General features: G+C 42.2%; 1 protein-coding gene across 4 annotated transcripts in view; it reads left to right on the forward strand.

Moving 5' to 3' along the window:
- Positions 1-12,449, forward strand: part of OSBPL1A (oxysterol binding protein like 1A) — a 154,500-nt gene that overhangs the window by 50,839 nt on the left and 91,212 nt on the right. For 3 of the 4 annotated variants that reach the window (XM_077810342.1, XM_077810341.1, XM_077810343.1), the window contains exons 6-11: positions 2,192-2,277; positions 4,797-4,941; positions 6,699-6,766; positions 6,846-6,890; positions 8,657-8,730; positions 8,837-8,900. In XM_077810342.1, the coding sequence (XP_077666468.1) occupies positions 2,192-2,277; positions 4,797-4,941; positions 6,699-6,766; positions 6,846-6,890; positions 8,657-8,730; positions 8,837-8,900 (482 nt within the window). Of the gene's footprint in view, positions 1-2,191; positions 2,278-4,796; positions 4,942-6,698; positions 6,767-6,845; positions 6,891-8,656; positions 8,731-8,836; positions 8,901-12,449 lie in introns of those variants that run through there. The other variant, XM_077810344.1, reaches the window with a different exon arrangement.

Consider the following 12,449-nt stretch of genomic DNA (forward strand, 5'->3'; position numbering starts at 1 on the left):
ATGGACTAGAAAACTAAAAATTTCCAGATGAAATCATTCCAAGCAGTACTTTTCCAGAAAACATGCTATTCCTTAATTGTACATGAGATTACAGGCAATTCTCATAAACAGATGCTCTACAGATAAATTCTTAGAATGAGTGCACTTCTCCTCAGGGTGAAGCATTTATTAAAGCCCTTATTAATCTGGCTAACAATGTCAGTTTCACAGTTGTTGCTATGGTTACAATCTGACCACATGTGTCTGAAAACCAAGACTTCCTAAAAGTCTGATTAACCTGCAGGGGGATTTACTTTTTCCCTTAAATCCAGTTAAACTTATTAAAACACTTGATCCAGTTCTGCTGTCCTCAGTAAATGAAAACAAATTTACCAGTGGGATTTATCATGACACATTTATTAGGGCAACAAGATAATTTTGTGATGGTAAAAACTTCCATTGTATACAGAGATAGTGTAGAAACAGTTACATATGTATGCGCTAAGGGTCTGGGGGCGGGGGTGTTTTTGTTTTTTTGGAGAGAAGATCAAAGCACCCCATCTCCACCTGAAGTCCAATGAGTTGCTCAGCACTTCTGGAAAAATCCTACAATTGTGCCTAAACCTCTGGCTCCATAACTTGGAATGCCTAGAGTACATATCAATATGTAAACTGAGGAATTCCTGAGCTTTGTCCTCTACAGCACAGACAAGCTTGTCTACATCCTTCTGTTATATAGATAATCAGTTTTGGTATCTGTGAATAACAAAAAGTTGAAACAATAGCATCTTAATTTGTCAAATGATTATGCCAGTTACATGCATCTGAAGTCAAAAGACGTGAATAAATCACTTTAATAGTAATACCTAGCGCTCTTTTCACTGCTCCTTGAAAACAAACCATTCTTCTCGGAGTGTGACTAAAAAAAAGTGTGCAAAGCTTGAATATTTCAGTCCAGAGGAGAACTCTGTGTAGTATGGATTGTGTTTAAAGCAAGACTTTTTTGCATATGCTCTTTTAGACACAAACCTATCAGGGCTTGAAAAATCCTAGCCCTCATGGTTGGAAAGAGAACTTTCCAAATGTGAATAGCATAAACCAGTGCTGTGCCATCATCTCAAGTCTGCAGTCAGCTCCACTGCTATTGCTCATAGCATAGACAAGCACCGGTTGGTACTGCTTGACTGGGGAGAAGCTCTTTTCTTCAAAGATATTAGAGCAGGATGCGAAATGCAGTCGAGAGGAGTAAACTAGCAAAGACTTCCCAACCAGACCACTACTACCAGGAAGAAAGGAGGGGGAAATAGAATCCCCCATGCAACACTGTAGCAGCCACAGAACTTTATGATGGCATAGTAAAAATGTGCACTTTTTTAGGAGCCCTTTGGTGGTAGGGGTCAGAGGGAGTGGGAGTGGGTTGTGTCATGGAAGCTTCAAATAGCTTATTTTTAATATCCGACTCTAATGGATGGACCCCTCTATCAGAGTGACGGGTCAGCACTTCAGTAGTAATCCCAATAAGTGCCATAGTGCAGTTTTGGCTTCTTAAGTAGGCTATTTTCATAGAGTGGGACCTCAGTCTTACGCTGTACCTAGTAAGTTTGTTGCTAGTTATTGGGTGCCTGATTAAAATCTCTTAGCCGTGTATATGGGTGTACAGTTTGTTGTAGAAGGCTGCTTGAGATTGACAGGTTAAGCTAGAGAAGGATGAGATTTTTGTGGGGAAAAAGTTAGTGGTAAGATAGAGAAGGGGAATAGAGGAGAGAGAAGATCTTTTATAGGAAGGGAAAGAAAGCATAATATCCAAGATGCAAGTAGGGCTGGTTAAATAGTGTCGGTCAAATATTACCACTGAACTTCCCCAGTATTCATTGGAAAAAAAACTTAGGACAAATACTTCTTGCACTATTGAACCTCTACTACTTGGTAAATGTTCGAATACTTGAGTAACTTCAGAATTTTTCTGAAGTGATTTGTGACCTTTTAGACTTTTGCATGGTATTTAATTGACTCTGGAGGTCATGGCTCTGTAAGTGTATTTCACCCTGTCTGGTAGGCATAGCCCTCAAGTTAACAAGTGTTGAGGAAACTATAGGCCCTGTATACTGTGCTTGAACATTCTTCATTAGACAGATATCACTTTGCTGATGTTACATGTGTTCTTCTGAGACTACAACTGTGGTTGCTAAAGCTATTTTCACTTTGAAAACAGCAGTGGAAAGGACACAAGAAAGGAAACTGGAAGAACTGCTTTTAGGAGCAGCAAGAGAAGGGGAGACTGCAAAAGTCTCAGCACTGGTAAGAATTTGAGATGTTGTTCGCTACATATGCTACCTTCACACCCTGCACCCTTATGGTAGGCAACAGTCTGAAGTACAGTGCTTCCTTACCATTAGTATTCTCCTTTTTATTACAACAGATTAAGTTGCAAAATTTTCAAGTGTTTTCTAATATCCTTCCTGAGTTGGCTAAAGGATACTGTGAAGTGCTACTGCTTGAACTTCTACAGTACCTCAGTCGTGGGGCTTACCATGAGAATTATCTGCTTCAGCTGAGATTAGTCTAGTACATGACAAACATTAGTGAGTACAAAATGTATGAATGCAACATGAAGTCTGAGACTTCAAAAACACACAATGAATCTGAGGTGTATCTTCAACCACAAAACAAATTCTGTCCCTGGTGTATATTGCAATACTTTCAGCCAGCAACAGATGCTGATTCTGGGTCTCAAAGAGAAACAGGTCTGGCCATGCTACTCCTCTGTGACCTCCAAGGAACACGTTAGTGCTAGTGGATGTAACATCTATACTGAACCAATGTCCCTGGGGTTAACAGCCACTTCCCTGCTGGAGGTGCTGGCCCTTGGATGAGACAGCAAACTAAAATTGATTACATGTAGTGATTAAAGTTTTTGTTTTGTAATGTGAAACTTGTACTACTTCTGGTACTCGTTCACTGCATATCGAAAGTTTGCAGATCGAGTAAATCAAAATGTCTTAAATGTGTGGCTAGGAAATATAAATTTTTCACCTGTTTTTCTGAAATGGTTGGGAGAATGAGTTTCTAAAACAACTCTCCTGAAGTAAGATCAAATATGAAACTTAGTTCAAATGGTATCTTTCTGGTAAAGTTGTAAGCCCATCTTGTTTTAAAGCTTTGAACTAGTCGCATTTCATGATACATGAAATCCAGAAACATCAAATGTGTTGCAATAAATTGTCAATCTATAGAGGTGTGACCTCTACCAATAAGGTTACCAACAGAATTGTATTAAATATAAACTGACTGCATACTTTGAAGCTTCTTAAGGAGCTTTCCAACCACTACCTGAATGAGAAAATGGTTCTACTACTTGTATTTTTCTTGACCATGTACCCTCAGTTCAGTTATAAATCCGTTCCCTTCCAACTCTATCTGGGGCTGCTAATTACTTAAAATATTCCTGTCCTTAGTCTTGATGGACTTCTGTGGCCTGCGTACATACAGGATGTCTGAGCTGATCAGTGTTCCCCTCTGGCCTTATCTATTAACACAGTGGTTCTAAAACTATGCGGTGGGCTCCCAAAGGAGGCACAAGAATGTGTCAAGGGCGGTGTGAGCTGTGTGTTTTGTTTTTTTTTGGAAGAGTTCTTGCTGTCTGCCTTGGGTGGCTGGGGTTTGTGCAGAAGGGCCATGCACACCCAGAAGGTGGGGATAACGGGCCTCTCCCCACCCCATTCCTCACTGGGACGTAGCAGGGCTCTGGCTGTCAGCCCCGGGGGGCAGTAGCAGTGCAGAAGTAAGGGTTGCAATGGGGTGCTGTCTTCTGCGAAAAGTGATATTGATGAATACTACTTCTGTGCCGCTCTTGGGGCGCCACCTTCAGAGCTGGCTGCCCAGCCAGCAGCTGCTGCTCTCCCAGCTTCAGAGCTGCGTGGCGATTATATGTACGGGGGCTGGGGAGAAGAGGCATAAATAACTACAGACACAACAGCTTATTTGATCAGGCCTCCCTTTTTTGAGAGCCACTGTATTAACGCAAATAGTTTCAAAAGAGTAGGGAACTCTCATGTCAGCTGTTTCTCTACTAGCCATGTGCCATGTTACAGAAGACATATTGGTTTTCTCTTGAATCTGCTAAAATCTTTTTTTGTATATTTGTTACTCTGCTGCCTGAGGGACAGAATAATCCCTTCCCTAATGAGTTAAGGTTTTCCTGTGAATGTTGTCTTTTATGCACTGGGTTTTTATGAGCAACTCCTTCGAGTTTTCCCATGGAGTTTTTATACTCCTTCCAGACATGTTTCTGAACAAAATGAGGATATCTTGGTCATAAGTGATAGGTACACACCTATAGAGAATTACAGATTCAACAAACTGAACACTGACTTTTTATTTATTTATTTATTTTTTGATAGTATTGTCCTTATTAACTTACAGAACCTTTTACCATCAGGGCTTCTGATTTTAGAATTCTCTAAAAACTTAATTTCTGTTGTCTTCCTGTTCTCAAAGGAACCAAAAATCTTTAAACTATTAAGAGTACCATAGCAATGCAGCCAGTTCTGTGCTACATTGCACATGGGAGATGGGAAGGGGACGCTTAAGCCAAGAACATAGGGAAGTAGCTACTTGTAACTGAACCTCTCTCACTTGGCTGCTGTAGACCTCGTGCTTCCGATAGCATGATCCCTTTTCGTCACCCTACTTTTCAGTGTCTACATTTCAAGATTTCGGGGCAGGGAGCAGATACTTGACCATAAATCGCTCAGGCTATATGTAATGCAAGAGGAAAACTAAATTAACCTGTAAATATAAGTCTTTGTTTTTTTTAGTTGAACAGGCCAAAGCCTCCTGATATTAACTGTACTGATCAGATGGGAAATACACCATTACATTGTGCAGCATACCGTGCCCACAAGCACTGTGCCTTAAAACTTCTAAAAAATGGTGCAGACTCTAAAATCAGAAACAAAAATGGTAAGTAAAGTTCTTAGTTTAAATATGAAGCAAAGGAACTAAACCAGTGTCATTTTATGGGAGTGCTTGTTAGCCACTGCTTAACTGTTAAGTGCAAGTTAGGCCTTGTCTGTATGGTGCAGCAATGTGAACTGCAGGCTATGAATTCTAAGGTGCCACAAGTACTCCTTTTCTTTTTGCGAATACAGACTAACACGGCTGTTACTCTGAAACCTGAAATCTGAATTCTAATGCAGTGGTTCTCAAACTTTTTTTTTTTTTGCGGATCACTTGAAAATTGCTGAGGGTTTCAGCAGACCACTTAATGATTTTCCAAATGTTGTTTGTACTGTTGGCTAACTATTGTATAGCGCTTTGATATTTTAATATCCGTACTTACCTTTCTAATGTGATGGATGTGCCCTCTCTCCCCCCTGCCATGGCAGCCCCTGAGAGGGAAGGGGGCGGGTTCTCTCCCTCTCTCCCCCGCCATGGCAGCCCCCAAGCTGGGGCTGGAAAAGACGGGCGGTCTCTCCCCTGCCACAGCAACCACAATGCTGAGGCTGGGAAGGAAGGCCGTCTCTCTCCGGCAGCCACAGCCCTGGAGCTGGGGAAGTCACCTCTTTCTCTGGCTGCTGCAGCCCTGCACATCCCAAATTCCTCCCACTTCTTTTCACCCCACTGCCCCCTCCCCGTGCACCCCAAGGCCATCACCTCACCTTACATGTGTGTCTTCTCCAGGGTCCAGGCACCTAATTAGTGCAGCCACACCCATGCGGCTCCACTAATTAGGTGGGTGGCCCTTCATTCTCTCATGTGCGGTCACCCAGGTGTGCACTTTAGAGGGAACTATCTGCGGACTACCTGAATGGAGCTCGTGGATCACTGGTGGTCCACGGACCAGTTTGAGAACCTCTGTTCTCATGCACACCAATGTGTTGCATGCTAACTGGCTTGTGAAGACCCTGTTGAGGTACACTAAAAGTTCCCTATTGTACTCTAACTTATGTGCTAAATTAAAATGCAATAGGGAGCTATTAGTGCTCACCAGTGTCTGCAGGGGCCAGTTAGTGTGCAACATGTTGGTGTGCATTAGAATTCACACCCCTGCAGTTTGTGTTGCTGCACCATGTAGACAGATTCTGAGTCACTTTTTGTTGACTCTGCCAGAGATGAGCATAGCAGCGTAAAAGCAGAGGATAAAATTTTCAGTTCATGGAAAGTCATTGGGACTGATGCTCCTGTGTCACTTCAGGTTCTCTTGACAATCCCACTTGTAAAATTTATCTTGTCACTTTTTTTATCAAATTGACGGTAACACTCTGGTTAAATTAAAAGTAAATAACTGGCAGATGTTGACTAGAATAAAATTAGGCTTTTGTAATCCAGCAAAACTCTTCCTTAGCAATTCTCGCAAAATTCAATTTGCCCACGGTTTTAGAATAACAAATTATATTATATTTGTTGGTCAATTAAGAATTGCTCTTTTCTGGCAAGTGAGCAAATCTTGTAAGGTTCAGAAGATGTCTTACTGTAGGAAGTGAATCATAGCTAGTATACCACTCTCCTGCCAGCTGTTCTTTCTATCGATAGTGTTCAAACAAGCAAATGATTGCAATTGCTTTCCCTCTGAGCTAGATAGAAACCTTATGCCATATTAAATGCATCCAGTGTAATTACTACATAATACTTATCCACAGCATTAAATGTCCTACAACAGATCTAACTCCTAATTAAAGCTAAACTCTCTTCTGGATTTTATTTTGGTTATTAAACAGACCAGACACCGTTTGATCTAGCCCAAGGTGCAGAAATGAAACAGATACTTGGAGGAAGCATTGGCAAGGTGGGTACAAAAGATCCTATATTAAACTGTTCAAGAAACAATCAGTTGATTAGTTTTTTAAATATTTTATTTTATATAGGTGATCAACAAACGCCTGAAACGATATGAAGGTCTCCTGTGGAAGGTATGTTTTCTTTTACTTTCCCTTTTCATAATATGTAAAACAACCCAAACACTGTTTTCCAAGTCTATCCGAGAAGATTGTATTCTCTGCCCTTGAGAGGGGGTTGATGGATGGTGGCTTTTCTGATACCTTGACAGGTGTATTACAGCATATCCAAGGATTAGTTTTGGAAATAGGTTACAGAGTAGCAGCCGTGTTAGTCTGTATCCACAAAAAGAAAAGGAGTACTTGTGGCACCTTAGAGACTAACCAATTTATTTGAGCATAAGCTTTTGTGAGCTACAGCTCCCTTCATCGGATGCACGCAGTGGAAAATACAGTGGGGAGATTTTATATACACAGAGAACATGAAACAATGGGTGTTACCATACAGACTGTAACAAGAGTGATCAGGTAAGGTGAGCTCTTACCAGCAGGAGAGCGGGGCAGTGGAAGCCTTTTGTAGTGATAATCAAGGTGGGCCATTGTAGCTCACGAAAGCTTATGCTCAAATAAATTTGTTAGACTCTAAGGTGCCACAAGTACTCCTTTTCTTTTTGCTAATCCTCGGACAGGAAGGCTGGTCCTGGATTTAGGACATCTAGGTACAATACCTGGTTCAGCCACAGGCTCCCTGTGACCTTGGACAAGTCTTGCTTCATCTACCCCGTGTCACAGTTCCTATCTGTACAATGGGGATAGTACTTGCCTACCTTTTTAAAGATCAACTCCATTAATAAGTGGGCTTTGCTTCTACTACAGTTTTGAAGGCCACATAAATATCTAGGTAATCTGACTACTGGTTCACTGCTATTCAGTATTATCCATAGGATACAGCCCATTCCTAAAAGCCTTGAAAACTGAATTATAGGGAAGATGGTAATAAAAGCTTACAAACATTTCTGTTCAGTACAGTCCCCAAAAGATGTTCTATCTCTCCTGATTTATTATAGGGAAAATCTTTATGTAACTCCTCTAAATCCTATAAAGATGTGTTTAAGTACAATACATGAAGCAACTTTCTCAAAAGAACTTTTGAAGAGTGTATATATTTTTAAAAATCCTATAAATAGTTTGGCTTAAACCAAAGTTCAGTGTAGTAATAATTCACAAAGTTGGTTAACTGCCAATGCAAAACCATTTATTTACACCCTAAAAACCAAAATATTAAGCTGCAGCTTGTAAAGCGCACTCTCCCCATATCTAATGGCAATTAAAAGGCTTGATTTTTAGGCGTCTCTTAACACTGCTATGAACTCTTAAAAGCAGACACTACTGTGCAGATGGCAACCCTTCAGGTTACTTCCTGCTATCTGGATTCCATCCTCAGTTTCTTTGTTGCATATGTCAGATTGGCTAGATGAGTTACTTTTGATTATGGTAATATACAAGAAACCTTTCTGGTAGGTACTGACAACCACTCCAGTATAAGGGATCAGACATGTGGATAGCCATATTGAGTGCTGAACTACAACAAAGCTAAACTTAATTGACCAGGAAGGTTCCTACTGAGTAACAATGTTCATTAAAACGCCATAAATGTTGTTGTCTTTGTGGATACAACCAAACTTGTACTTGGTTTTTATAAATGTTCTCCCACTTCTTGGGGAAGGAAATAGAATAGTTGAAAAAACAGATACTGATTTAATGTTCAGAGTTTTAATAGATACAGCTCTTGGATCACATTTGAAGTAAAATAAATAAAATGTAGACTGTTAGCCACCAAGTATTGCTATCAGTTATCAGAAGTAGCCATGGGCTTTGAAATGACTAACATTCTCTTTTAGAGTTTAAGGTTTTTTGGTTGGAAACTTTACTGGGTAGTACTAGAACATGGAGTCCTTTCCTGGTATTGCAAACAGTAAGTGTCACACTAATTTCTTGATAATTAGAATCTTAATGACCCTTACCTTTCCAATATTAAAATTTATTTATTTTTATTTATTTTTTTTTTAAATCTTCCAAAGGGCTGATGCAGTAAATAATGATCATCGCCAAGGATGCAAGCACCTAACACAAGCTGTCTGCACGGTAGGATGTGAAGCAGGGCTTCTAAAATACCAGTCATACACTGATATTGTGCACATAAGGACTATGAATTCTTTGGCTAAGCCACTACATATGGCTTCTGGCTCAGTTCCTTCAACATTTTCCAGATCACTGTGGCTTAGACAACTTCCCATATTTCATGCCTTATATGATGCCTCTCTGTAATATATAGTACAGAATCATACTTTTGTTTGTAATATGTGGCATGAAATAACACTTTTACAAAGAATTTTACCCTTTTGGTAACTAAGGGTTAGGTCTGTGCTTACAGGTGTGTACACATGCTGCGGTGCAAGGCAGGCTGTGTCCATACTTGTCATCGCATGGCGCTGCTATATGCTGCAGCTAAAGGCTCTGGCAGGGGGAGGCAGTCAGACGCTACACAGCTTAAAAGTAGCAAGCTAGATAGAGGAGGCACTATTTGGGCATGTAGAAAGCCATGTGTAGGGTGTATACTCTGAGGGCTCAGGTAATAAGCAATAAGTATAAGGAGCTTGGAGGGGGACTATTCCAGTTGCTTTGAGCCTGTATCTCAAGTCTGCAGTATCGGGTTAAAAAAACACCTGCCCTCTTTAGCTCTTAATTGAAATAATCTTAAACTATAACCTAGTTATACCTGCTGTCTAAAGAGAATATGAAAAACTGTTAGACTTCTGGCAAAAAATGTACCGTGAAGCGGAGCTACCTGTGATTATTTTTAATAAAGCAAAAGCCAACCATTTATGCTCATTTTTAAAAGCCAAAACTTCAGAAATATGGTCCTCAATATATGCCTCTAGCAAAACTTAATCTGTTTGCATTAATGACGTTACTGGTTTCAGTGCTTGTATGTGTACGTTACAGGAGGGGAATGTATGTATGTATCCTGTGCTGGAGAACTTTCCCTAGTGCTACACGTAGGGGTGAGAGTATAAAGGGCAGAGACCGCACTGCCCCTCTAGTTCCTTCTTACATCCATAGCTGTGTCGTTCACAAGGAACACCAATGCTCCAGTCTACCTAGTATTACTTGGAAAAAGGATTGATCTTTTTATTTGATTTTGATTTTGCCCTCCTTTTGGGGTCCTTCCAGTCTGGTGGGTCTTTGGTACCAGGGAACTTATGCCAAGGTCCCGGGAGTTCAAATCTTGCCAAGGCTGTGGGAAGCCTATACCTGTTAGTGACCCCTCCACTCTCCCACTGCCTCAAGTGTTTGGGTGAAGGCAACATCAGAGATCTAGATCACCTATCTGTTAGTCTTCAAGACTTGGATGAAGTTGAGAGAGGAGTGCCTCCATTATATTCTTATGGAAGTTGTTCTTAGACCAGCGTTGGAGCCACTGTCATCTAAGGGAAGCTCTTCAAAGACTCCTTCCCAAAGTGTTTCCCAGGTCATGTCAGCTGAAAGGCTGCAGAAGATCCCAGTCTCCAGGACTGTCCTCTTCAAGGCCAGGGAATCAAAGTCCTGGCCTCAAAGCACAAGCATATGTCCACTTTTGGCCCCTTGAAGCATAGGGTATGGGGCTCTTTCACAAAGGATCATTCAGGTACTGATGGTAGAGTGCACCCTTCGACTTGCTGCACCCCAACACAGACTCACTCAGACCTGAGACAACCACCCTGGTCCCCTATCAGGGACCATTGTGACAGGCTACTTCTTCAGTGGTGACAGAGCAGTCTTGTCTGATTTTCTGCAGGTCAGCAGCTTGGTGGTACAGATGCAGATGGAGGCTGCTGCTGCAGCTAGATTTATTATGCCTGTCAGTACTGCTGTCATCTCCTTCAATGTGAGCATCCTCACCTGGCACTGACACAGCCTTTTAGAGGCACCGGGTCGCTTTTCCTTGGCATCGCTTGTCTTAGACTCAGCACTGCCATGTTCCATAGGGACAACTCAAGATCCTCTGCGCAAAGTACTACTGGCTTGGAAGCTGTCCAAGGTGCTCCAGTACTGTGCTCCAGGTGTAGGTCCCAACTGAGGTCACAGAGAACCTCTGCCAGCACCATATTTCGCCAGATTCTCTGGGTGCTCCGAGACTTCTCCAGACTCTTGGGTTTCCCTATACCAAGAGCATAGAGACCACTGTTTCTCATTGCTGGGGCTCAGACGGGTCTGTCCAGGGATTGGAATGCTTGCCCCAGGTAAGCCTGGGGCCTGGTACCATACTAGCCCCTCACAATGACCCTATTGGTTGCCTTGGAGGATGCCTCCAATTTCCAGAACCAATTCCTCTTGTATGAGTATTCCCTCCGGTGGGATACTTCTCCTACCACCTTTGAGGGCATGTCTACGCTGCAGTTAGACATCCCTGTCTGGCTCCTGCCAACTGACTCTGATTCCCACCTCACAGGGTCCCAGAGCCCAAGCTGCAGCTTGAGTCTCAATGTCTACACTATAATTAAACAATCCCTTTGCCAGAGCTCTGTGAGCCCAAGTCAGCTGACGGGTCAGCCAGGGGTTTTTAATTGTAGTGTAGATGTACCCTGAGACTGGTGATGGTACTGAACAGCCTCCTGACACCTATGCATTTGACTTACCATTGCTAGCTCTGGTATAACCACTGGTACTGCAAGACCAACTCAGCCATCTTCCTTGCCTCCGCTGTAAACCACTTCCTCTTCTCCAGTGAGGTCTTGGTACCAGATACGTCATCCCCCAGTACCAGATGACTTTAAAGGATACCAGTAGTTACTCAGGTCAATGGCAGCCTCTCTGGATATGCAGGTGTATTGCAGTGGCTTATACCGTTAAGAAGAGCAGCTCCTTCTTTTAGGCTCACAGTGCTGTCCACCAGAGAACATTCAACTTCAGTGATGTTTCTGGCACATGTCCCAGTTGTGGACATTTGTAGAGCAGTGATGTGGTCTTTGATTCATACTTTCACCAGACATTATGCACCGTCTGCAGCTTCAAGGAATATAATGCAAATGCAGACAATGTGACCATACATCCCTCTTCCAATGAGAGTGAGCTCTGCCTCCTGCGGTAACAGCTTTGGAGTCACCTGCAGTGTAGTGGACATATGCAAGCACTCGAAGGAACAACAGTTATGTACCTTCTCATAACTATTGTTTTTCAGGATGGTTCCATACGTCCATTACACAACCACCCTTATTCCTTGACACATCAGAGTCTACCATTGGTTTCTGGTACAAAGCAACTGGAGGCGGGGGGTGGGGCATCTCTGCCCTTCATCCCTTACTCTCAGCACAGGGAGCTGAGCAGGGCTGACCCTGTGGGTAATGCTAGGAAAAGCTTTCCAGTACTGGTGCATGAAGTGTATGCATACCTCCAGTGTTATGGACATATGCAATGCATCTTGTACAACAGTTCCGAGAAGGTAAGTACCAGTTTCTTACTGCTTGTGTTTAAAACTATATTAAACTGTTTCTTCAAAGTGAGTTTCTAGTCTGAAAAATGACTCTCAATACTTTATGCAGGTCTGCTTCTTGTGGATGGTCATAGCAGCCTTTTTTACTATGCCCAAGTCCAGCTGGCTGACTGTTTTTATGCATCCATAAGCTTGCTAAGTTCCAACTGGCTGCACCTTGC

This window comes from Eretmochelys imbricata, chromosome 2 (assembly GCF_965152235.1).
Source record: "Eretmochelys imbricata isolate rEreImb1 chromosome 2, rEreImb1.hap1, whole genome shotgun sequence".
Lineage (NCBI taxonomy): Eukaryota > Metazoa > Chordata > Testudines > Cheloniidae > Eretmochelys > Eretmochelys imbricata.